The sequence below is a fragment of the Odontesthes bonariensis genome, chromosome 16 (assembly GCF_027942865.1).
Source record: "Odontesthes bonariensis isolate fOdoBon6 chromosome 16, fOdoBon6.hap1, whole genome shotgun sequence".
NCBI lineage: Eukaryota > Metazoa > Chordata > Actinopteri > Atheriniformes > Atherinopsidae > Odontesthes > Odontesthes bonariensis.
This window is the reverse complement of record NC_134521.1, coordinates 35070497-35097355: the sequence shown is the minus strand read 5'-3', so window position 1 is coordinate 35097355 and position 26859 is coordinate 35070497. Positions and strand designations below refer to the sequence as shown.

The 26859-nt window shown below is 43.8% G+C and overlaps 2 protein-coding genes across 4 annotated transcripts in view; both read right to left on the bottom strand.

Annotated features, from left to right (window-relative positions):
* The window catches only part of LOC142401502 (hexokinase-4-like), a 33539-nt gene extending 27073 nt beyond the window's left edge, over nt 1–6466 (bottom strand). The window contains exon 1 of the mRNA XM_075486950.1: nt 6219–6466. The gene's annotated coding sequence lies outside the window, so the exon portion shown is untranslated. The remainder of the gene's footprint in view (nt 1–6218) is intronic.
* A 6051-nt stretch (nt 6467–12517) lies between these two features.
* The window catches only part of uimc1 (ubiquitin interaction motif containing 1), a 63472-nt gene continuing 49130 nt past the window's right edge, over nt 12518–26859 (bottom strand). For 2 of the 3 annotated variants that reach the window (XM_075486946.1, XM_075486947.1), the window contains exons 15-23: nt 24681–24853; nt 21794–21855; nt 21531–21612; nt 21125–21433; nt 20672–20744; nt 20492–20591; nt 20101–20149; nt 15108–15141; nt 12518–13661 (exon numbers count right to left, since the gene is read on the bottom strand). In XM_075486946.1, the coding sequence (XP_075343061.1) occupies nt 13487–13661; nt 15108–15141; nt 20101–20149; nt 20492–20591; nt 20672–20744; nt 21125–21433; nt 21531–21612; nt 21794–21855; nt 24681–24853 (1057 nt within the window). In that variant the 3' untranslated portion in view covers nt 12518–13486. Of the gene's footprint in view, nt 13662–15107; nt 15142–18720; nt 19476–20100; nt 20150–20491; nt 20592–20671; nt 20745–21124; nt 21434–21530; nt 21613–21793; nt 21856–24680; nt 24854–26859 lie in introns of those variants that run through there. The other variant, XM_075486948.1, reaches the window with a different exon arrangement.

Sequence of the window (26859 nt, the reverse complement as noted above, 5' to 3'; positions counted from 1 at the left end):
TAAACACTGAAAACATGCATTTCATTGTTCGAACCACCTCTGAATTCCAGCAACTCCTTAGGGTTAAGCTCTGAGTAATTCAAACGTGCACTGATGTCTGCATGTAATAAAAATTTGTTGAGTCTGGTAAGTCTGCTCATGATCCCATGTTCTGTGGTGACAACAGCAGCTGCTTCAACTCTTTTCTGCTGACCTGCGTGATGCTTTCCTCACATTTGTTCTCATTTCAGTCACATCTGAGATGACAATCACAACAGATAAGTAGCCAGCGACATCCTCTATTCTCTTAGTTTTCACATTATTTTCTGCTCCACACGCCACTCTGAAGTATTTCCAGTTATGAGAACACACCAGCGGAAGGTTCTCACCCGACTCTCCGGACATTTTTTGGAACAACAAAGCTGATTATATGAAAAAAAAACCACAAAAGTCACATTTTCAGTATTTATACCCTTCCAGAAATGTAAAAATGATTTTTTTTCTTGGTATCTCTCAGGATTAAGACCCCGTTTATGCTCATCATGGCTTTGCAATGCCTGGCCAACACGGTCCCAGAAGTTCGTGAAACTGTCGTTAAACATTTTCCTGGGACGCAACTTCCTCATTTTTTCTTGTGCACGAAGATGTAGATAATTAAATATAAATATAAAAATAAAAATGACTATAAATATGAATATAGATATAAAAATAAAAATAAAAACAAAAACAAATATAAATATAAATATAAATATAAATATAAAAATAAAAATTAAATTAAATATAAATATAAATATAGTCTCACAGAATTTTGTGAAACTCTTAGAAAAGAAGAGATTGTTGTTTTTAATCAAGTTAAAAAGTTGTAATTAGGAGGTTCTATGGCTGTGAGACCAGGAGACTGGAGTCTGATAAGGTCTGTGCCTGGTTAGCTTTCCAGATTACAAATTAAATGTTTAAGTTGGGTAAACTTCATTCAAACAAACGTTACAAATCCTCCAAATAAAATAGTTTCTGCTGAAAGTCGAACTTGTGTCCATGACCACAAACACAGTGACTGTTGTTTCATGCCAGTGATTTAAGTGTTCAGGAGAATTAATTAAAAATGCTGAAATAACCACGGAGCTCCCGGGAAAAGACGTCACCTGGATGGCAGCATCTGTCTCTCCAGAACTCCAACATCCAGCTCTGCATCAGGGGCACCTTCACACAGATTAAGCCCTCCCTGCCATGGACCCTGATGCCCCCCCACACCTTCACACAGATGAAGCCCTCCCTGCCATGGACCCTGATGCCCCCCCACACCATCACAGACGCTGGCTTTAAACCTTTCTCTTTCTCAGCAGTTTTCCCCAGAAGCAGCTGAAACGTGGACTCATATGCCCACAGAACACGTGTCCACTGTCTTTCTGTCCATCTGAGACCAGCTGGTGTCCACAGAACTGGGCCGTGTTCCTGCACAGAGCTGATATATGGCTTCCTCCTGGTGTGGTGCAGCTTCAGCTCACATTTCTGGATGCTGCCGTGGACCGTGTTGAGTGGAAATGGTTCTCCCAGCTCCTCCTGAGCCTATGTGGCCGTATGGATCATGGTGGCGTGATGACGGTTTCTCCTGCAGTGCTGCCTGAGGGCTCCCAGCTCATCCAGCAGGGCTTTCTGTCCTTGGCCTTTCCACGCTGAGGTTTCCCCAGACTCCCTGAATCTTTGCACAATATTCTGCTCTGTAGATGCTGAAAGACCAAAGTTCTTTACAGTCTGACTCTGAGAAACATTTGATCTTTTCCTGGTTTTTTTCCTGATCTTTTCCTAAACTTTTCCTGGTCTTTTCTGATTTTTTCATAAACATTTCCAAAAACTTATCCTGATCTTTTACTGGTATTTCCTGATTTTTTTCCTGGTCTTCTTCCTGAGAAACATTTGCTGAACTTATTGATGATTCTCTGATGGAGTTTGGCCCAATGCGGTGAGCCACGACCCATCCTTGCTGGAGAGCCTGAACCTTTGGTGGATGCTGCTGTTATACCCGATCCTGACACCCTCACCTGTCAGCAGGTAACCTGCTGTTTGGAGAATCAGCTGCATTACATTAGACGTGTTTCTTTTTCCTAAATAATAAGAAGTTGGTCAGTGAGGACATTGAAAACACTTCTCTGTTAAACTAAAGTTCATTAAACTACAGATTTAGGTTCTTGTTGCTTTTAGAAAGTTTGTCTTCTTTAGTCTCTCACACTGGAACCAGTATGATGGCAGCATCAAATCAAATGTATTTATATAGCACAATTCATGTACAAAACAATTCAAAGTGCTTCACATAAAATAAAAGCATTGCAGCAGGGAGTGGAAGAAGCATTAAAAATACATAAAAGAACATAAAAAGAAACAAATAAAATGAATTTAAAAACAAGCAACAGTCCAGATAAGTTCAAAGATATCGTGCAGATTTCATACATAGACACATGAGAACAGAAATGTTTTTAACCTGGATTTAAAAATGTCTCCATTTGGTGAAAGTTTAATCTCCACTGGCAGTTTGTTCCACTTGTTTGCAGCATAACAGCTAAATGCTGCTTCTCCATGTTTAGTCTGGACTCTGGACTGGACCAGCTGACCTGAGTCCTTGGATCTAAGAGCTCTGCTGGCTTTATATTCTCTGAACATATCACAGATGTATTTTGGGCCTAAACCGTTCTGGGATTTGTAAACCATCAGCAGACTTTTAAAATCTATTCTGTGACTGACTGGAAGCCAGAGTAAAGATTTTAAAGCTGCTGTGATGTGTTCGGATCTCTTAGTCCGGGTTAAAACTCCAGCAGCAGCGTTCTGGATGAGCTGCAGATGTTTAATGCTCTTTTTGGGAAGTCCAGTTAAAAGAGCGTTACAGTGATGGAGTCTACTGGAGATGAATGCATGGGATGAGTTTCTCCTGGAAACCTTTAATTCTGTTGATGTTTCTGAGATGGTAAAAAGCTGCCTTGGTGACAGCTTTGATGTGGCTGCTGAAAGTCAGATCTGAGCAGTGTTAATTTCGTTAAACGAGACGAGACTAAAAATGTTCGTTGATGACCCTTTCCCTATGACAAAAGACGTGACGATGACAAGACTACAGTGTTCTAAAAAAAACACAAACGAAAACTGTGTCATGAGATGCATTTCGTTGACGAACAATAACGAGACGAACATGCCATGCTAGAAATAAAAACTAAACAAAAAAAATCCCTCGTTTTCGTCGACCATATAATTTAGAAGATCCCCCAGAACTTTTGAAAATAATTAAATGTGTTTCAGCCAGCAGTTGACACGTCACGTTCAAATATGTTCGTATCAGAATGTGGTAAACCGAGTGAAAGTGCTTACATGCTCATCCAAGTGATGGAAACAAACGGTTGAAGCAACTAGGGTATGTGCTATTTCAATGATGGACTCGCTTACATTTTAACGTGGTGTCAGGTTTGACGACAGCACATTACGCTGTCCGGTAAAGCATCACTTGTAATAACTTGGTGGGTGAGTGAGTAAAGTGGTTGAGGTTAGTGAACATAGTGGTAAATGAAGGAGTTAAGGAAAACTTCGGCAAAACATTTCCCTTCTCTCATATTGACTTTACCCCGCTTTGTTTTACATGTTATTTAAACAGTAGCATTGCTTCAACAAGTTCTGAATCTCGTCGAACATGTAACGCGACTGAGCCTTCTTCCAACATGACGAGCAATGTGCTACATCGTATTTGTCTGCAAGAACGCTGCCTGCGAGACAAGTTGTTTTAAAAAATAAAGAGCTACAACGCTAACTAGAACGTTGTAGCATAATAATTAGCCTGCAACGTGAAACAGAGGGTGCACAACTCTGCGGTGACATGGCTGGGCTTTTCTAATATAAAGCGGAGCTGCACAGACACTTGCTACGCGCGTGTGTGTGTGTGTTGCCGATGTAGATTGCCCTGCGATGCAAACTCAGTTACAGGCAGGGAGATGGCGAGCTATGAGAATGAAGAAAGGTGTTGTGTCTTGTCTATATGAACAATCATCCACACAGCATGATTTATTTAGCACTGTATGATTTTATGTTTGTCACCATTATTAATACTTGTGAGCTATTGTATAGCGTTTTGTGAAACAAGTGCAGCAAGTTTGGTAACAGCAGGTTTGGTGTTCTTCTGGCTTCAAGTTGGAAAAAGTAATGTCCTAACTAGACAGGTTGATATCAGTTTGATTGACTTGGACTTGCATTGCGACTAAAGACTAAAATGTTTTGACTAAAACTAGACTAAAATACATTGTCCCACGCCTGACTAAAACTAGACTAAAATGTTGAGGATTTTTAGTCGACTAAATCATGACTAACAAAAATGATTTGTGAAAAGACTAAAACTGACTAAGACTAAGAACGCACTTTGACACAAGACTAAGAGTAAGACTAAATTAAAAAATGGGTGACAAAATTAACACTGGATCTGAGTCTATCAACACTCTGAGGTTACCAACTTGGTCAGTGATTATAAGGTCCCGAGTCTCAAGATATTTACCAACGCTGACCCTCTTCTCTTTGCTACCAAACAGAATGATCTCAGTTTTGTCTTCATTTAATTGTAGAAAACTCTCTCTCATCCAGGTGTTGACTTCCTCCAGACACTGACACAGTACGTCTGCTGGGCTGCAGTCGCCATGGTGACAGAGACACATAAAGTTGTGTATCGTCTGCATAACTGTGATAACTGATGTTAAAGTTCTGGAATATCTGACCCAAAGGGAGCATATACAAGTTAAACAGAAGAGGTCCAAGAATTGACCCCTGGAGCATGACCAATAGCTGCATCTGCATTAGCTTTCAGAAGCTTGTGTTTGTTAGATGGTGACATAGAGCCACGCCTCTGTTACAGATCCGGTCATTAGGCTTAAAGGGATAGTTCGCCTCTTTTGACATGAAGTTGTATAACATCCCATATCAGCAACATCATTTCTGAACATCTTCTTACCCCCTGCTGCGTCCTGTGAGCAGAGTTCCAGCCTCGTTTTGGCGTTGATGAAGGTAGTCCGGCTAGTTGGCTGGGGTTTAAGAAATAAAGCGTTTTGCTTCTCAAAACAATATCCGTTCAAAAGAGTAATACATTTGCATCACAAAATCGTTGTCCAGGAAAAAGTCAGACCTCACATCGCTTGCCGCTATTTTCTCTCCCTTGATATCAATGCGTCCAGCCACCTAGCGATAGCCGCGCCTGTTACGGTGTTTGCTGCTCGGAAGCAGGGGACTGCTCGCTCTGCACAGTTTTACACTGGACGCATTGATATCAAGGGAGGCAAAAATAGCGCCAAGTGATGTGAGGTCTGACTTTTTCCTGGACAACGATTTTGTGATGCAAATGTATTACTCTTTTGAACGGATATTTTTTTGAAAAGCAAAACGCTTTATTTTTTAAACCCCAGCCAACTAGCCGGACTACCTTCGTGGACCCCAAAACTCAGCTGGAACTCTGCTCACAGGACACAGCAGGGGGTAAGAAGATGTTCATAAATGATATTGCTAATATGGGATGTCATACATCATGTCAAAAGAGGCAAACTATCCCTTTAAGTCCAGAGTAGTTGGATAAATCCGCAGGTATCACAGGATTACTGAGGCTGGAAAACGCGGCTCAGGTCAGTGAAACCCTGGAAATCCCCTGCAGAGGTTGTGACATGAGGGACCTGAAGGGAAGCTGCAGTTGGTGAAGCATCATCTGACATCACATCACAGAATGGAGACTTTTCTGAGCTTACTGAAGGTAAACCTCATGCAAATATCCCTGCGGGGGTTGAGCCGCGGCCACACCCTTAAACCCAGCCACACCTGATCAATGACACAACATTCAGCTTTGTGGGTTTATCTGAATTCCAGTTTTATATTTGAAATATCTGCCGCTTTGTGCGGAATCTCATCTGTAACCTAAACGCTTTCACACAGCTGCTGTTGGAGAGTATTCTTTTCTGCTCTGAGAACGGAAAACCCGCCCGACCAGTTTAACGAGGGGACAGAAAGTCCCGAGACGGTTAAACACTACTTCTTTGGTTATTTCTGTTTGTAAAGAGACACACGAGGAAGCGCCGGTTTGAATTTGCTGTTTGAGAGCCTATCTGTGTGAGAAACAGTGAGGATGAGCATCCGATCTGTGGCCGACTCTTTTAAAATAACTTCACCATCACCGGATCGCAACCAAACCGCCACGTGACCCGTAAAAAAAACAAAGTTTCTGATCAAAACGCACTCACCTCCGTGTCCTGCGCTGCGCCGCTCACACCGACAGACAACTTCCGTGATGAGTGAAACCAGTGTGAGGTGAGAGCTCAGCCCGGGACGGCGCTTCCACCCACTGCGCGTCAGGCGGCGGCGCTGATGTCGCAACAGGAGGAGACGCGCTGAGAGGAAGAGGTTCATCCAAACAGCTGAGAACCACCGCAGCAGTTAGAGGAGGCAGACACGGTGATGATAAGAGGGAATGAGCGTGAGGGGGAGCCAGCCGGGCGCGCGGCGACAGGTGTCTCCTCTCTGTGCGTAAATGCGCGTCAGGAGCGCAGCGAACCATCAAGCGGTTCAGCCACATTTCTGCGCACCTACTTCAGTTATGTGACAAAATCAGCTCCAGTCCTCTGGGTTACACAACAATCTCTGTGGCTTTTTTAAAAAAACATAACATACATCTCCGGCACAACACAAAGATGTTCAGAGAAAGGGCAGAGAGGCTTCACCGTCTCACCTCTGAGACTGAAACACAGCCAGATATATTAAAGCAATACAATGTAACTTCTCAAAAAGCACATTATGGAGCTCCCCCTACAGGCTTGGAGGTAATGTACGGTTACGGTCTCTTGCTTTGTCGGCCTCTCTCTTTCTCTTCCTTGCTTCATCAGTCAACGTCTTCTTCTGTTTCTTCGGTGCCTCTGCCATGATGATCGTACTGACAATGTTGCGCTAGCTTAGCCTTATACCTGGGAGCGTGAGAGGGGTCTATTTGTTTTTGCGGTAGGTGTGCCAGAAAGCAAGTCGAAGTACTTCCGCTCAGCTCCCGGGCCGGTCCAGCAAAGTTACATAGCGCAGTTTTTCCAACTCAGACCCCCGAAGGGCATTGGAGACAGGCCAATCGTAATATTAAAACTCATTCTAGCTGCACAATTTTTTTCAAGCTGTTGTTTTACGGTAGAAATGTTACATAGTATTGCTTTAAGTCCCGAATCTCCTGCTTCTTTTAAATCAAACTTTCCTGTTATCTCCACTTATCTGACTGAACTGGACTGTGACTGTTTCCTGTGAAGTTTGAATGCTTTTATGTTCTGAGTAAAGCATATTAAATCGCATACTTGTTGGATTGTGCTTTATGAAGCTGAACCTAGAGCTGAATCCAGTGTTTTCTGAGAGCTGCAGATTCTCAGTCTATCAGCTATTTTAACAGTTTTCCACACAGAACTAATTACTGTTAAATGAACAAGGATTTAGTTGCTTAATGATTAAGTTTTTAATCTTTCTGTGTACACAGTCACATTTCATGTTGAAGACAAAAGCAGCTGAGAGTCCATCTTCAGCTCCTCCGGAGTTTGGTTGGACGACTCGGGGACCATCAGATCTTCCCTGAAGCTCCTCCGGAGTCGTCTTGGGTCTTCGCTTCGAGTCTTACTGGTTTTCAAAGTCAAACCATCATCCTGCTCTCAGGTCTAAGCAGCAGGTTCGCCTGCTTTCGTGCTTCCTTTAGCTCTGAAATGAACTGCCACCGCATGAAGCTCCCACCGCCGGGTTTCACTGTATGGGCGGAGAACTTTCACCGAATAACGAGGTGTCTGACCCTGAAACTGTGCACCAAGCCTGCAGTGGACTGGGTCGGTGCTTGCTGGGAAACATAAAGAACACACACACACATTTTTAGGGCTATGAAGCATATTTTGTTGTTTGAATTAAAGTCCAGCCACTTCATGGCACCTAAACACCACCAGTGACAATAAAAAGTAGTTTAGTGGGTGTTCTTAATGACGTTTTTGTTCATCGGTTCTTGTAAACTAATCAAAGGTGTTGCTGACTCATCCTGCTGTCCAGAGCACCTTCTAATTTTCAAATTTTGAGGCCTGATCAGAGCAGGCTGGGCTTTCTGGGCAGCGTGCCTAACTTCTGCAGGTTCTGGAATTCTGTGAATGTACCACCTAGAAACCTGCACTGCAGCCTCGACTCTCCTCCCCAGAAGGTTTCACAACTATTCGTACCTTGGATCTGGTTTTTCAAAACATGTTTTGGTCGGGCGGGTAGACAGCTGGCAGGTTAGAACGACCTAAACAACCCACACAGTGGTCAGCTGAGTCAGGTACACACATGTGGTGTTTCAACTGTTTCTCAGCCGGAACTCCACCAGCTGGTTCAGGAGTGAAGAAGCCTTTCAGATGAGACGTGAAACGCCCAGATGTCCTTATTCCAGCTCTGAGGATCCAACTAACTGGGGCCCGCAGAGTCTGAGATGTAGCTCTTGGGTTTCTGACCTTGGGGTGAACTTTAACCTTTAACATGCTAACTGAGGCCCGCAGAGTCTGAGATGTAGCTCTTGGGTTTCTGACCTTGGGGTGAACTTTAACCTTTAACATGCTAACTGAGGCCCGCAGAGTCTGAGATGTAGCTCTTGGGTTTCTGACCTTCTGACCTCCTAAATGTTCCTCTCTGTAGAATGATGGACTCCAGATAGTTTGGAAATGACCTTCTAACCCTTCCCAGGTTGATGGGCAGCAGCAGCTGCTTCTCTGAGATTTGGAGCTGATCATTCATGCATTTGTGTCTTTGCTTACAGACTATTGTAATAGTTTGTTTTCATGTCTGAACAAGAAGGAGCCGTCTCGCCTGCAGTTAGTGCAAAACTCTGACCCGCTCTAATAGGAGGACTTACTTAACCCCTGTTCTTAAAGCTCTTCATTGACTGCCAGTTTCCTCTAGGATAAATTTTAAAATGTTGGTTTTAACTTTCAGAGCATTGCATGGTCAGGCTCCACCCTACATCAGTGACCTGATCCAGTCTTACACCCCAGCTCGGGACCTGAGGTCTGTGGATCAGAATCTACTGATGGTGCCACGCACTCTCCAGAGGAGACCGATCCTTCCAGGCTGTTGCTCCCAGGCTTTGGAACCATCTTCCGCTCTCTCTGCGTTCGATGGAGTCTGTTGACGCCTTCAAAAGGCAACTTAAGACCTTTATTTGTTCAGGTTTTTGCTTAATTGTCTTGGGACTGCTATGACTGTCACTGAGTTGCCTTTTAAACTTATACTCTTATGTACTTCCTAACTGTGTGTTTCTGTTGTACCTGTAAAGCGCTTTGTGACCCTGGTCGGTGAAAGGCGCTGTACAAATAAAGCTTACTTACTTACTTCTCTGAGATCATTGCTGGTGTCTTTCCTCCTTGGCATGACGCTCTGCTTCTGTGTTTTGTTCAATAAATAATGAAACGGTGGGAAATGTCATGTGTTGTTGTTCATTGATCTCATTTTAGAAGTAAGAAACAGAAGATCTTTTTAATTTTGTCCTGACTTCTCTTTCTTTTCCTTTTAAAGTCCAAAAACCAACAACATGCCGACTGATTTCTTTAACTTATGACAACGAACCATGTTTTATTGTTTAAATATAAAAACCGAGGAAAGACTAAACGGTTCAACCAATGAAAAACGGTATTTTTCTCTCCATGCTGCTGCATTAACGTCATTGCTTCATTAACTTAAAGGGATAGTTCGCCTCTTTTGACATGAAGCTGTATGACATCCCATATCAGCAACATCATTTATGAACATCTTCTTACCCCCTGCTGCGTCCTGTGAGCAGAGTTCCAGCCTCGTTTTGGTGTTGATGAAGGTAGTCCGGCTAGTTGGCTGGGGTTTAAAAAATAAAGCGTTTTGCTTCTCAAAACAATATGCGTTCAAAAGAGTAATACATTTGCATCACAAAATCGTTCTCCAGGAAAAAGTCAGACCTTTTCTTTCCTTTCCTTTCTTTCCTTTCGTTTATGTGCTATGTAGACTGTGCAGACTGAAGTGCAGACCGAGCAGTCCCCTGCTTCCGAGCAGCAAACAGCGTAACAGGCGCGGCTGTCGGCAGCAGGCAATGATATGAAGGCAGAGAAAATAGGGCCAAGCGATTGTGAGGTCTGACTTTTTCCTGGAGAACGATTTTGTGATGCAAATGTATTACTCTTTTGAACGCATATTGTTTTGAGAAGCAAAACGCTTTATTTTTTAAACCCCAGCCAACTAGCCGGACTACCTTCATCAACACCAAAATGAGGCTGGAACTCTGCTCACAGGACGCAGCAGGGGGTAAGAAGATGTTCAGAAATGATGTTGCTGATATGGGATGTCATACAGCTTCATGTCAAAAGAGGCGAACTATCCCTTTAAGTCACAGTTTCTCCTCCTTAACTTCGGCTCGGCTGATGCAACCGGTCGTTGGGCCATCGGGACTGTTACCAAACAGCAGGCAGCTCGCTGAAATGTTGTCTCATTCTGACAGGAACCGCAAACCGGCCGTTTGAAAAGCAAACGTAACGACGGTTGCATCGTGATGAAAGGAGGTCGTCTTCAGGACTAAAGATAAAGAAACATGCAGGCAGGACGACGTCAGCTGCCTTCAGCTCTGTGACAGAAACTTCGTTACATCTTCCGTCTGAGGCGCCGACACCGAGGACAGAACGTTCTGATAACTTCAGGGCTTCGAATAAAATCACGAGGTCACGTTTATCTCTGCTGACTTCCGCTGAAAGCTTTGACCCTCACAGGACACTGTAGCTCAAAGGGGACAATTCAGCGTTCTCAGACTTTAAATGTGACTTCCTCCCTCATCCTGTGGGTCCGAGGAGCAGTGAGAACGGTCAGGAAGAGGATTCAGACACAGAGATCTTTGTAATGTTCACTGAAAGGTCAAAAAGGTGGAAAAGGAGAAAACTCCACAATTTCCTGCAGTTAAAAGCATTTTAACATCTGTTTTATTCTCATGTTTCCCATAACATCACTAAAAAAAAAATCTCAATTTCTGTGATTAATTCTTATAAAAACAATAACTGGAGCAGAATAAAAGGAGCAGAAAGCTCCACCAGCGGACCAGGAGAGCTGCCTGGTTCTGACTGGTTATATAATCCGATCACCTGCCGAAGACTTTATGGAAACAACGAGTAACGACATTTACTGCCACCTAGTGGCAAAGTGTGAAGCAACACGCATCCATCCAAAAAAATCTTTACTCTGGCTTCCAGTCAGTCACAGAATAGATTTTAAAAGCCTGCTGATGGTTTACAATCTGTGATCTGTTCAGAGAATATAAAGCCAGCAGAGCTCTTAGATCCAAGGACTCAGGTCAGCTGGTCCAGTCCAGAGTCCAGACTAAACATGGAGAAGCAGCATTTAGCTGTTATGCTGCAAACAAGTGGAACAAAATTAAACTTTCACCAAATGGAGACATTTTTAAATCCAGGTTAAAAACATTTCTGTTCTCATGTGTCTATGCATGAAATCTGCACGATATCTTTCAACTTATCTTGACTGTTGCTTGTTTTTAATTCATTTAAATGATTTTATTTCTTTCTCTTTATATTCTTTTATGTATTTTTAATGCTTCTTCCACTCCCTGCTGCCATGCTTTTATTTTATGTAAAGCACTTTGAACTGTTTTGTACATGAGATGTGCTACAAATAAATTTGATTTGATCCAGTATTTATCTGCAGACTTTCAGTTTGAATACCTTTGTTCTTAAGCAGGGATTTCCATCTGGGAAAAGAAAAATACAGATGTTTCTTCTTCTTTTCCATCTTCCTGCATCCTGTAAAAGTTAAGATCCTCCACATTCTTCTTCGTCACTCTGAACAGAACTCTTTTTATGGTGGGATAGATGGACATTGGCTGTGTTCGAAACCGCATACTACATACTGATCGATCAGACAGTATGCGGAGCGTTTACCCACAATGCATTTCGCTCCTGCCCGAGCCGAAATCAGCTGGCCTGAAGCTGATTTCGCTTAAGCTCTAAACTCTGTAAACTTTAGCAACATTTGAAACATTTTCAGGCGAGAAAGTAGTCGTTTAGATCACCAACGTGTTGAAAACCTGACAAAATACCGGCTGTTTACAATTTTGTTCCCACGAATTCGGCGCTACTAAAGCTAGCCGCAGTGAGCAACACACTTCCGGTTATTTTCACAAAATAAAATACCCGTTGCCTTTTATCACAGGGAAAGCCATTACCATACAATTGGTGCTTTTGTTTTGAAAACAGGAAGTGAACCTACCCTCGTTTTAGCTAGCTTGAAACTGCCGTTTTGACAGGAAATGACGATCGGCGACGTCACGTTACGTTGCATCTTGGGTAGTTTGAGTATGAGTAGTAACCTCATGATGCATACCCAACATTTCGGTGAATCTAGTATGCATCCGGGAACTTCTCGCTTACTCAAACTCGCATACTAACTCAAAAAGTTAGTATGAGTAGTAGGAGAAGTATGCGGTTTCGAACACAGCCATTCTCTCATGAAAAAGCTTAAATCTGAGGTGATAAATTATGACAGCTTTGTTATTCATACACATGCCCATAACTTTTATTTCACTTCCACTTCAGGTACAAAGTCTAAACCACAGTAAGCACTCGGCAGCGTTTACATGCTGTAAAAAGTCATCGTTAGCTTCCACTCTGCGTTGGCAGAGCGGCTCAAACCGTCTCTCAGCTGGAGCTTCCCTGATGTTTGAGACGTGAGGTCATCAAACCGTTTCAGGGCGTCTGTTTCCCCCTGAAAAACCACCACATCTGAGCACAGATGTGCAGCCAGAGAAACAGAGAACAAAATGCCACTTTTATTCTGTTCTGTGCGTCTTTAAATAGAAAAAACATTCATTTCAAGTTAGGATGCGAGAAGGAATCAGCTGAGTGGACGTATTTAACGGTCTGGATGCCGGGAAGCTGGAGCTGAACTTCAGTTAAACATCAGAAAGTCTCGACTTCTGGCTCGACACACGTTAAATGATGAGTGGAATCTCCAGCTTTATCTAATTACTGTGGACTTTCTGTGAATGGATGATGTCACACTAAGATCCATTACGGAGGAGTTTTGATGTTTTTGTTGCTTCTAGTCCAACAGAAGTCTCGTGTCGCTGAGGTTTAACTAACTTTAAATAGGTCCTAATGACGCTCTATCATATAAAACTAAAGGCTGCCGTCTTCACACTGAACCATCTGCGGTAGGCTGCTTCTCACAGAAGACGACAGCAGGTGTGTTTGACCATCTGAGACATTTTGACCGCAGCACGATAAAGGGAATGTTACAGGAAGAGGTAGTCTGACAACATTAGTGGCTTCAGAAATCGTCCAAATCAGGTTTCCTGTCAGCAGATTCTCCACATTCAGGCGCTCAGTTTCTGTTTGTCTGCATAAATATCCAGAGGGTGGCATCAGGACAAAGGTGCTGCGTTTAGAACGCCCCGTCCGACCCCCCTGGGTGTCGGTTTAAGGCTCTGGGTTCCAGGATGTTCCCCGTGACGGCGTCATCTTCGCCTGTGGCTCGGCTTCTTGGCTCGCTGCTGCTTCTTGAAGTCGATAAGGCAGCCGGTGGCCTCGGAGATGGGAGTGAAGGATCTGATGGGAGAGTTACTGACCCTGAAGGCTGAAGCCTCGCCGCCGCCGTCATCATCGTCATCGTCCCGCAGATCGATGACAGCCCTGGAAGTCAGACACAAATGAACACATGAAGCGTCTGAGGTGGAACATATAAACCAAACCGAGCATCAGCGCTGATTCTTTTATAAACCAATCAGAAGTCTTATGGACGCATCACCAACTGAAATCTGTGTTGCCATCATGACAGACTTTTGTTTTTCTTTCTTTTTTTTTTTAGTTCGCCTCTTTTGACATGAAGCTGTATGACATCCCATATCAGCAACATCATTTCTGAACATCTTCTTACCCCCTGCTGCGTCCTGTGAGCAGAGTTCCAGCCTCGTTTTGGTATTTGATGAAGGTAGTCCAGCTAGTTGGCTGGGGTTTAAAAAATAAAGCGTTTTGCTTCTCGAAACAATATGCGTTCAACAGAGTAATACATTTGCATCACAAAAACGTTCTCCAGGAAAAAGTCAGACCTCACAATCGCTTGGCCCTATTTTCTCTCCCTTCGTATAACTACCTGCTGCCGACAGCCGCGCCTGTAACACCTCATCCTGACTGAAAGCGAGCGACACTAACGCGATACGACGACGAAATTTCGCGAGGGCTTCCTGATGTGCAGCGTGACGATTCTATTGGTTCAGAAAGTGCTCACCTGAAACACAGAGTTCTCTGGCTCCCTTCGGTTCAGATCTTTGTGGTTCGGGTGTTTGGGTTCATAAACCATCGGGTGCTGTTCCACGGTAAAGATAAGTTTCTCCTCGTCCATTATTCCCCGAGTGCTGCTGACCTGTTGCTAACTAGCTGGTCAACAGGAAGCAGCGTGTTCATTTCAACCAATAAGAAGCGTTTAGAGGCGGGACGCTGCCGCGAAATGTCGTCCCAATAGAGACAGCGTGGGCGATTTTATAAGGGGTCGGCGTGATCGCTGGATGGAGCGACATGTCAGGACAGGCTGGTTGAAAAGTAGTATTCTGATCACTTTTTATCAATCGCTCGCTGGCGTTCAGTCAGGATAAGGAGTTACGGTGTTTGCTGCTTGGAAGCAGGGGACTGCTCGCACAGCAGGCAGTGATATGAAGGGAGAGAAAATAGGGCCAAGCGATTGTGAGGTCTGACTTTTTCCTGGAGAACGATTTTGTGAAGCAAATGTATTACTCTGTTGAACGCATATTGTTCTGAGAAGCAAAACGCTTTATTTTTTAAACCCCAGCCAACTAGCCGGACTACCTTCGTCAACACCAAAACGAGGCTGGAACTCTGCTCACAGGACGCAGCAGGGGGTAAGAAGATGTTCATAAATGATGTTGCTAATATGGGATGTCATACAGCTTCATGTCAAAAGAGGCGAACTATCCCTTTAATTCGTCTGTAGGCAGAAAAAGTGGGGGAAGACGTGCAGCTGGAAACTGGGGGGGGGGGGACGGGGACAGACGGACGGACACTGGACGGAGGTTTGCAGTTCTGCTACGGATCTGATCAAAGGGGAGGTTGAAGATGTCTTACTCTGGCTGTGGTTTGGATCCGGATGGCCCCGCTTCTGCGAAAACACAAAAGATGTCAGTAAAACACCAGAAACTCCAGGGAAATCAGGAGAAAAGCGGCTCGATCGTCTTCCTTTTGTTTCTCTGCAGCTCCGACGCAAACATCTAAACACCAGCATCAGTAACGCTGTGTTTGTGCCGCCTTTAAAGTCTGAAAATACGACCAAATGTTCTATCTTCAATCAGAGAAGAGCAGCTGATGTTAGCAGCTGATGTTAGCAGCTGATGTTAGCTGCTGATTTTAGCAGTTTATGTTAGCAGCTGATGTTAGCTGCTGATTTTAGCAGCTGATGTTAGCTGCTGATTTTAGCAGCTGATGTTAGCTGCTGATTTTAGCTGCTGATTTTAGCAGCTGATGTTAGCTGCTGATGTTAGCAGCTGATGTTAGCTGCTGATTTTAGCAGCTGATGTTAGCAGGTTAGCAGCTGATGTTTGCAGCTGATGTTTGCAGCTGATGTTAGCAGCTGATGTTAGCAGCTGATGTTAGCAGCTGATGTTTGCAGCTGATGTTTGCAGCTGATGTTAGCAGCTGATGTTTGCAGCTGATGTTAGCAGCTGATGTTAGCAGGTTAGCAGCTGACGTTAGCAGCTGATGTTTGCAGCTGATGTTAGCAGCCGATGTTAGCAGCTGATGTTAGCAGCTGATGTTAGCTGCTGATTTTAGCAGCTGATGTTTGCAGCTGATGTTTGCAGCTGATGTTAGCAGCCGATGTTAGCAGGTTAGCAGCTGATGTTAGCAGCTGATGTTAGCAGCTGATGTTTGCAGCTGATGTTTGCAGCTGATGTTTGCAGCTGATGTTAGCAGCTGATGTTTGCAGCTGATATTAGCTGCTGATGTTAGCAGCTGATGTTTGCAGCTGATGTTTGCAGCTGATGTTAGCAGGTTAGCAGCTGATGTTAGCAGCTGATGTTAGCAGGTTAGCAGCTGATGTTAGCAGCTGATGTTAGCTGCTGATGTTAGCAGGTTAGCAGCTGATGTTTGCAGCTGATGTTAGCAGCTGATGTTAGCAGGTTAGCAGCTGATGTTAGCAGCTGATGTTTGCAGCTGATGTTAGCAGCTGATGTTAGCAGCTGATGTTAGCTGCTGATGTTAGCAGGTTAGCAGCTGATGTTTGCAGCTGATGTTAGCAGCTGATGTTAGCAGGTTAGCAGCTGATGTTAGCAGCTGATGTTTGCAGCTGATGTTAGCAGCTGATGTCTGCAGCTGATGTTAGCTGCTGATGTTAACAGGTTAGCAGCTGATGTTAGCAGCTGATGTTAGCAGGTTAGCAGCTGATGTTAGCTGCTGATGTTTGCAGCTGATGTTTGCAGCTGATGTTAGCTGCTGATGTTAGCAGCTGATGTTAGCTGCTGATTTTAGCAGCTGATGTTAGCTGCTGATGTTAGCAGCTGATGTTAGCAGCTGATGTTAGCTGCTGATGTTAGCTGCTGATTTTAGCAGGTTAGCAGCTGATGTTAGCAGCTGATGTTAGCAGGTTAGCAGCTGATGTTAGCAGCTGATGTTAGCTGCTGATGTTAGCTGCTGATTTTAGCAGCTGATGTTAGCTGCTGATGTTAGCAGCTGATGTTTGCAGCTGATGTTAGCAGGTTAGCAGCTGATGTTAGCTGCTGATTTTAGCAGCTGATGTTTGCAGCTGATGTTTGCAGCTGATGTTAGCTGCTGATTTTAGCAGCTGATGTTAGCTGCTGATTTTAGCAGCTGATGTTTGCAGCTGATGTTAGCAGGTTAGCAGCTGATGTTAGCAGCTGATGTTTGCAGCTGATGTTTGCAGCTGATGTTAGCAGCTGATGTTAGCAGCTGATGTTTGCAGCTGATGTTTGCAGCTGATGTTTGCAGCTGATGTTAGCTGCTGATGTTAGCAGCTGATGTTTGCAGCTGATGTTTGCAGCTGATATTAGCAGCTGATGTTTGCAGCTGATGTTTGCAGCTGATGTTAGCAGGTTAGCAGCTGATGTTAGGAGCTGATGTTAGCAGGTTAGCAGCTGATGTTAGCTGCTGATGTTAGCAGCTGATGTTTGCAGCTGATGTTAGCTGCTGATGTTAGCAGCTGATGTTAGCTGCTGATTTTAGCAGCTGATGTTAGCTGCTGATGTTAGCAGCTGATGTTAGCAGCTGATGTTAGCAGCTGATGTTAGCTGCTGATGTTAGCTGCTGATGTTAGCAGGTTAGCAGCTGATGTTAGCTGCTGATGTTTGCAGCTGATGTTTGCAGCTGATGTTAGCAGCTGATGTTAGCAGGTTAGCAGCTGATCAGCTGATGTTAGCAGCTGATGTTAGCTGCTGATTTTAGCAGCTGATGTTTGCAGCTTAGCAGCTGATGTTAGCAGCTGATGTTTGCAGCTGATGTTAGCAGCTGATGTTAGCAGCTGATGTTTGCAGCTGATGTTTGCAGCTGATGTTAGCAGCTGATGTTTGCAGCTGATGTTTGCAGCTGATGTTAGCAGCTGATGTTTGCAGCTGATGTTTGCAGCTGATGTTTGCAGCTGATGTTTGCAGCTGATATTAGCAGCTGATGTTTGCAGCTGATGTTTGCAGCTGATGTTTGCAGCTGATGTTTGCAGCTGATGTTTGCAGCTGATGTTAGCAGGTTAGCAGCTGATGTTAGCAGCTGATGTTTGCAGCTGATTTTAGCAGCTGATGTTAGCTGCTGATTTTAGCAGCTGATGTTTGCAGCTGATGTTAGCAGGTTAGCAGCTGATGTTAGCAGCTGATGTTTGCAGCTGATGTTTGCAGCTGATGTTAGCAGCTGATGTTTGCAGCTGATGTTTGCAGCTGATGTTAGCTGCTGATGTTAGCAGCTGATGTTTGCAGCTGATGTTTGCAGCTGATATTAGCAGCTGATGTTTGCAGCTGATGTTTGCAGCTGATGTTAGCAGGTTAGCAGCTGATGTTAGCAGCTGATGTTAGCAGGTTAGCAGCTGATGTTAGCTGCTGATGTTAGCAGCTGATGTTTGCAGCTGATGTTAGCTGCTGATGTTAGCAGCTGATGTTAGCTGCTGATGTTAGCTGCTGATGTTAGCAGGTTAGCAGCTGATGTTAGCTGCTGATGTTTGCAGCTGATGTTAGCAGCTGATGTTAGCAGGTTAGCAGCTGATCAGCTGATGTTAGCAGCTGATGTTAGCTGCTGATGTTAGCTGCTGATGTTAGCTGCTGATTTTAGCAGCTGATGTTTGCAGCTTAGCAGCTGATGTTAGCAGCTGATGTTTGCAGCTGATGTTAGCAGGTTAGCAGCTGATGTTAGCAGCTGATGTTAGCAGCTGATGTTAGCAGCTGATGTTTGCAGCTGATGTTTGCAGCTGATGTTTGCAGCTGATGTTAGCAGCTGATATTAGCAGCTGATTTTAGCAGCTGATTTTAGCAGCTGATGTTAGCTGCTGATTTTAGCAGCTGATGTTAGCAGGTTAGCAGCTGATGTTAGCTGCTGATGTTAGCAGGTTAGCAGCTGATGTTAGCTGCTGATGTTTGCAGCTGATGTTTGCAGCTGATGTTTGCAGCTGATGTTAGCAGCTGATGTTAGCAGGTTAGCAGCTGATCAGCTGATGTTAGCAGCTAATGTTAGCTGCTGATGTTAGCTGCTGATGTTAGCAGCTGATGTTTGCTGCTGATGTTAGCTGCTGATGTTAGCAGCTGATGTTAGCTGCTGATGTTAGCTGCTGATGTTAGCTTCTGATGTTAGCAGCTGATGTTAGCAGCTGATGTTTGCAGCTGATGTTAGCTGCTGATGTTAGCAGCTGATGTTAGCAGCTGATGTTTGCAGCTGATGTTAGCTGCTGATGTTAGCAGCTGATGTTAGCAGCTGATGTTTGCTGGCGCTAAGCGAGCTTGGATATAATCTGAGGAGGGTGCACTTAACGAGCAGGTTTAAATACACGGAGCTGCAGTTTTCACGTCTTTCTGGTGTTTAACCTGCACCGATGCGGCTCAGAGACATCCCTGAAGCGCTTTCACTCGAGTTTCCAGTCGTCTGACACCAAACTGTAACGAGGACAAGGTCAGAGCCGAGAAACATCGTCTGGGAAACAGATTCATCAGGACCAAACACAGTGAACCAATCAGACGCCGAGACACAACAAGCTCCATGTTGGCGGTTACAGTGACCTCCCAGTGCAGACGGCAGTTTTTTTTCACCTCAGACCGTCAACTTTCCGCCATCACCTACAAATTCGCCCGTTTGTGTAGGCACTTCATGGTTCGGGACGGTCTTAAGGGTCGTTCCTCGTTACTGAGTCGAATCCTCAGCGTTTCAAAGAGCAGATGCACCGAGTTTAACTGTGAAGCGTCCAATCAGAGGTGCTTTTTATCCCACTTTCAGGCCAACATCATCATCGGCCTATCAGCAGACAGATTACACAGCGTAAACAGACTCGAATGAGGCAAAAATGAGTCAAAAACATGAAATTCTCTTAATTTTGTTGAGTTGTCTGATATGATCTCACATTCTTTAAGTCTCACTGCGAGTCCTTCGTATCTAAACACACCGACTCTGAATCTTTAACCTTTATCAAACTTTTCTTTTGTTTTTCACCTAAAGTTGTTTGACTGCTCAGAGCCACCGTACTTCCAGATGTCATCATCCAGCATCGTATCAGTAAAACTGATTTACTTTGAGTATACGCTGGACTCATGGCTGTGACCTCTGATGCTCTATTTAATTATTTAATGCTTCATTTGACCCGATAATGTGAACACAAAGATTCAGTGTGCTTCACTTCCTGTTTGATGACTGAAAAGACGGAAACATTTGAAAAGTAAGGCCTCCAGTCTGATCAGCTATAGTAAATCTGAAGTTGCTACTCTTCCTCTTCCTTCGTTTCCATCTAGTTTTTAATCAAATAACTTTGTTTTTTGTGTATTTTTCCCAGTGAGGTAAATCTAGTAAGTAAAAGTGAATCAGACACGTTTGAAGTGACTGAACTCAGTATTGCAGCTTCATTCATAGAGAAAACCAGACCGACCTGAATCTCTGCTCTCTGTTTGCTCCAAAGCCGACAGCAGATTTCCTCTCTGAAAGGTTGGAAATGCAGAATCAGTCATAAAGAAACATTAAAACAAGTCTTATTGTTATGTTGTTGCACTGTCCATCTTTGTATACAGTTTGTATGTGTGTGTACAAAACAACAATCCTCTCATCAGGCTGAAATCAGCCTTTTATTATCATTATATTACACATCTATTTAGATTTTTCCCCATGTTTTTCCTGTGTTTTTCCCATATTTTCCCATGTTTTTCCCATATTTTTCCCATATTTTTCCCATGTTTTTCCCATATTTTCCCATGTTTTTCCCATGTTTTTCCCATATTTTTCCCATATTTTTCCCATGTTTTTCCCATGTTTAACAGGCTTACTGCAGATCTCGAAACTCGGGGTTGGAGGCAGAGATCGATGTGTCGCCTGTAGTCACTCAGAGGAACAGTTTTCTGACAGATGTAACACTTCTCCTGGTTGCTGAGGATCAAATTCAACCACAGTCAGAAGGAGAAAAGCTTCCTTTTTAAATCTTAAACCCGTCAGTTCATTTTTCTGACCTGCAGACGTCGTTGGTGGCCTCAGCAGTTTGTTCTGCTCTCCTCCATCTCTTCCCACGAGGCTTCAGAGACTCTGTGCAGAAGAGGGAAAGGTGTTTTAAACCATCAGATACTTCTTAAATGTATTCATATTCCTTAAACTTTCTGCCTGCTGTGATGTTCTTAGGTCAAAATGTCCAGATTCCAGTCCGACCTGACGGTGGCAGTGTTGTCTCACTGTTTTCAGGACCTGAACTCTGGTTTAATGTTTAAGTAACTGCAGCTGGTTTCAGGTTCAGTTCAGAGCAGCTAAAAACATTTCTTCCTCTTTCATTTCTCTACCAATAACATTTATGGTTCGCAGCAACAGTTGCAAAAGAAGAAGTTCATTTGAGTGGATGAACAGAAAATGTAACAGATATCAGAAACTAGAACCCGCTTGTTGTTTTGGTGTTTTGGGACACAAACCGTCACCTTTGAAACGGTGGCTTTCGGGCCTCCTCTCGCTCAGGACGGCCACCTCTCCATCGCAGTACGCCGCGTGCATCTCGATCTCGGCGGCGGGGAAAGACGCCTGACAGATGGGGCAGTCGACCGAGGCTTCTGGGCTGTGAGAGACGACGGCTGGTTCCAGATCAGGAGAAGCTGATCTTGGAAAACTTCTGTCCTTGACCTCCTCCACATATGGACGCCTCCTGTCCTCCTTTACTTCCTCACCTTCTGCCACAGTTTGTCCTCCAGCAGCGCTGCTGCAGCCGGGGATATCTTCCTTCATATCGTCATCTGTCGGGGATGAAAAATAAATGCACTTCCAGAATCAGCTGTTCGCTTGATCTGACACCACCTGGAGGATAAAACGTGTGGGTTTCTGTTTTATTACCATCAGCCAGCTCCTCCTGAGGCTCGTCCCCAGCCGGAGAATCGTCTCTGAGGATAATCTCGGTCAGATCAGGACTTTTAGGCTGCAAAATGAGGAGAAACTTCTGAAAACAAAGCTGCTGTCGCAGGACTTTACTTTTCATATCAACTTGTTTCCTTCAGCAGAGACGCTCCCGCTGAGCTGACCCATCTGAACAATGTGTTTCTCCTCCGTACCGCGGCTCTTGAATGCAGTTTGAAACATTTCTCTGCAGCTGGACTCACCTCAGCTGCAGCGTCGGTGACGATCGTCAGATCTTGTGTGCTGTCGTCACTCAGCTGCGTCTCTGTTGTCACAAACAGGACAAACCAGTTCAAGGGTTAGGGTTAGGAGATCCCCCAGTAAACAGCAGCATGTGAACACACGTGATCCATCCGAGGCTGCTAAAAAGAATTAGGGCTGGCGTATAGCACATCTTTAAGCAGCGCCAGCCAGACTTAAAGTGGACATTTTATAGAAAACGTTCGGCCACAACCTCACATCGTGCTGCATTCACTGAACCTCAGAATGGGGAAGTTGGAACTTTTCTGCTTTGTTGCTTTATTATTAAGAGCATTTTCAAACTTATAATTAGGGCTGGGCAACGATTAAATTTTTTTATCTAATTAATCACATGATTTCCCTGATTAATCACGATTAATCAGGGAAATGCATTTGTACACATTTGTGTGTTTTGCCTTTAAGTGATATTTTAGACTGGAACTAATATGATGACAAGACAATTCAACTTGGCTGTAAATGCAGGAGTTTTTTTTTAAATTATTTTGAAATACGTGCTTTTATGTTTCATCCATCCATCCATTATCTGCCGCTGCTCCGGGGATCGGGTCGCGGGGGCAGCAGCTTAAGCAGAGAAACCCAGACGTCCCTGTCCCCGGCCACTTCCTCCAGCTCTTCTGGGGGGACCCCGAGGCGTTCCCAGGCCAGCCGAGAAACATAGTCTCTCCAACGTGTCCTGGGTCTTCCCCGGGGCCTCTTCCCAGCTTTTATGTTGAAACAAGTAAATTGATTATTGATTATTTATTGGTGCCAGCGACAATGCTGAGAATGCTATTTCTTTAATGATTACAACAGCTAATGTTGTCTTTTACTTTGTTTACTCGAACATTTAGTTCTACGGTGTTGATGTGGCGTTAATAAACATCTGTGAAAAGAACCGTAGTCTCGCATCCAATCAATTGGCGGCATATTGGCAGAGTTTACAGATGACTTTGGTTCTGTCGACTCCGCCGTCTGGAAGAACTTTAAAATGAAAATGGCCGAGTAAACGTTCCGTACCCTTCTCCATGTTTGGTGGATCCGGCGATTACTTTCTTTTCCGGTTCCACAGCAGACTTTTACAATAATAAAATAAATAATAAAACCTGAGTTAATGCGCGATAAAATATTTATCGCGCATTAAATAATTAACAAGTCAACGCGATAATAACGAGTTAACTCGCCCAGCCCTAATATTAATATTTTAAAAATACACTAATGACCTTCATCAACCTTGTTTATTAGATCAAGAATGACTGATAATTACGTGGTAAACAGCTGCCTGACATGAAATACAGAAGATGAGGTTGATAAACTTCCCAAATGTTCCCAGTATGAAGCTGGAAAGTTGGAAATCGATTACTTCTGTTACTGAATACAGAGCTGATCAGCAGAAGGTTCTGATGTTGGCCTCTTTGGACGGTAAAGTCCAGAGTTTATAGAGTCAACATGTGACGACCATTTCTCTCCGTCATCGTTCCTATCTGAGGCGATTTAACAACGTACCCAGTTCCAGTCATGACTCGGGAAAACCAACCGTCTGTGGTCGCAGGATATTTACTATAGTTCTCTCACACGCTAACAATCTTCGGGTATTAATGAGTTTAATTTGTGTCCAAACGTAGGTTTGCAGGGAAGCCAGAAGCTGGAGGATAAATATCAAATAAGGCGCTACCAGAGTTACGAGTTACATTTACTTGAGTAAGTTTTTGAAAACATTATACTTCTAGGAGTAGTTTTAAATCTTTATACTTTTTACTTTTACTTGAGTAGATGTGTGCAGCAGAAACTGTCCTTTTACTCCGCTACATTAGGCTACAATGAGCTGGTTACTTCTCTTCTTACCTCTTTGGTATTCTACGCCTCATTATTTTTATCCCCCCGCGTACGCCTCATTTTAATGTTTTATTCTGACAGAGAGAGAGACTTCCGCCAAAGGCTCTACCACCTGACTGTGTTCCACCAATCAGACGCAGCCGTGCAGTCTGGTCACGTGACCATACTCAATCTCAGCGGCGGGACGGGTTAGCTTTAGCATTAGCAGTCGTAGCAAACAAACAAAGAAACAGATGAAAAATGTCAGAATCAACAGTGGAAAATGCAGACACAGACGAGGCCTCATACTGAAAGCATGTTTACCTTACAAAGAGTGAGAAACAGCAGCTACATTATGTGTCTTCTGTGTCAACCAAAACAAACGCACATTTCAGCAGAAACTCAACATCTAACTTGAGGAAACATGTAGCGGTAAGTTTCCTAAGCTCGTTTTTTCCCCCATGGATAGGTGAAAGTTTGTTTTTTAGGTTACATATGGGTTACATATGTTTTAAACATTTCCTAAGTCTCTTTTATTTTTTATTGAAGTTCTTGAATTTACCTAGATTATTTTAATTTAAGCTATTTTGTAATTAATTAATTCATTTTAATTTATTTTATCAATTGGATGAACTCTAATTTGCCTAAAGATGATTATTTAGTATGTTTGTCTGTCTGATTGAATGCTTGTGTTAACAAATAAATCAGATCAGTACAATTTTTGGCTGCTCTACCCACCTCATCCTAAAGTCAGGAGCTGTAAAACATGTCTGAAAGAGAAGCTTCTGTAGTTCCTGTGGTGTCTGGGTTCAGTTCAAGACTTCAGGAGATTGTAGCAACGTCTTAAACAGAATTTGTCTTCTTTAACTTAATATTTCTTTACGTGAAGTTAAATCAGCTTTCAGAGACGATTATAAAGTGATCATCGATCGTTTACAACTGGTCTGTGTTCATGAGAAGCTCTTCGGCGCAGCGATGTGACCGTGTGGGAGTATTTTTAGGACTTCTTTCTGTAACTAATAAAGCAAACATCAGTACCTGGACAAACCTCACAGTCATCAACGGCCATCTGCTCATCATCTCTCTCATTATCGTCTTCTTCGTGCTTTTCTTGCAGCTCCTCTTCCTCCTTCTTGCCGTCTTCCTCCGCCCTGACCAGAGAAGAATCGTCCGCTTCCGTCGTTTTGTTACCTCTCAGTCTGAGACCTCGTCTGAAATCACCATCAAACACTCATGAGATCAGAGAAGAGCATCAGTAAAATAAAACTGATGGACAAACACATAACCGGTATTTTTAGGGCTGGGCGTGTTAACTCGTTATTATCGTGTTAACTCGTTAATTATATAACGCCAATAAATATTTTATTGCACATTAACGCAGTTTTTTTTTTCTTTTAATTATTTTTTGGGGCTTTTGTGCCTTTCATGGATAGGAAAGTTCAGAGAGACAGGAAGCAGGGGGCAGAGAGAGGGGGAATGACACGCAGCACAGGACGGTCCGATGTGAGACTCGAACCGGGGCCAGCTGCAGCGAGGACTACAGCCTCTTGTACACCAAGATTCCAGAGTTTATTGTCATTGTCAAAAAAGCCAACGAAATTTAGTTTGGAGTACAAACACAGTAGTAGTAGATCCAAAGTGACAAAGTGCATCAAAGATAAAAGTGACACCAGTGCTTGATTCCCTCCTTCCCCCATCCCGCTTACAACAAAGTGCAACAGAATTTTAGGTGCTTGCTACCCGCCCCCCTCACACACACACACACACCCATACATTTAAATAAATAAACAACAACCTTTCAGCCCCAGTATAAATAAAGAATTAAACGTTAACGTTTAGGCAGTAGTGATTGGTTCCAAAGTCTTATGGCTTGAGGGTATAGGCTGTTGGCCAGTCTTTTAGTCCGGGTCTGAAGGGACCTGTACCTTCTACCTGAGGGCAGCAGTTGGAAAAGGTTATGAGCAGGATGGTGGCAGTCACGCAGGATGTTCTGCACTCTCCGTAGACAGCGCGTGGTGTAGATGGTACTGAGCTCTGGGAGAGGCGTTCCAGTGATTTCCCCCGCTGTTTTCACCACGCGCTGGAGTGCATGCTGGTCTGCTTTGGAGGAGCTAGAGAACCACACCAGGAACCCATAAGTCAGAACACTGCTGATGGCACAGTTGTAGAAGTTCACCAGCAGTGGTCTGGGGATGTCGTAGCTCCTCAGCTTCCTCAGGTAGAAAAGGCGTTGTTGGGCCTTTCCTGTTGCTGAGGCAATGTGAGTGCTCCAGGACAGGTCCTCCGCTATGGTCACCCCCAGGAATTTAAAACTGCTGACCCTCTCCACCGCCTCTGAACCAATGGTGAGAGGTCTGTGGTTTTCAGTAGTGCTGGGCGGTATGACCAAAAATCAGGGTTTCTGCAGGGTTTAGTCAGTCAAATTTAAGACAATTTAAGACCTTTTTATGACCATGATAATTTAAATTTATGACCTACACGAATTATGAGAAATAACTTTAGTCGATTCCTTTAAAAAAAATCTTTTTTTTTTTATTCACTTAACAACTGTCAACAACTGTACCATGTACAACTATAATAACTGTTACAACTGTAACAACTGTAAACTGTACCACTGTAAATTAACAACTACTGTCTACATGCGTCTCAGTTCGTCCCCTTTAACGGTGACGTTAAATTAGCTCAGCCAATTTTTCCTTGCTTGCCCGCCTGAGGGCATTTGATTTTGAAAGGAGCTGGGCCATATTTGACCCCGATTTGCCCTCAGCTTCCTCTGCCAGCATGTCAGCCTCTCTGGCGAGACATTGCACTTTTCTAGTTCAAGTTCAAGGAAGTATCACCATGTATTGACTAGGCCTGCATGTTTATCAAGTATATCCATGAGGACTGTTTCTGACAATATACCCACCCCATGCAGTTGATGAAACAAATTAAACTATTATGGCCAGGATTGTATTCTATTCTATTTATAGCCGGGCCTCAAATAATAGCTGGGTGCATGGTCTATTCGGGCAATAAAGGCCGGCCCCAAAATACAAGCTGGGGTAATAACTGCCTACCAGGGCTGTCAGTTGTTCGGAAAAGTTCGGCAACGTCTTCGTTCCCGCTGTACGACTGGTGTTTCGTAACGGTGTTCAACACCCACAGGACATCCGCTTTCGACGTGGATGTTGATCCGAAAGCAACGTGTGTGGCGGCTGGAGCGTGACTAACGGAA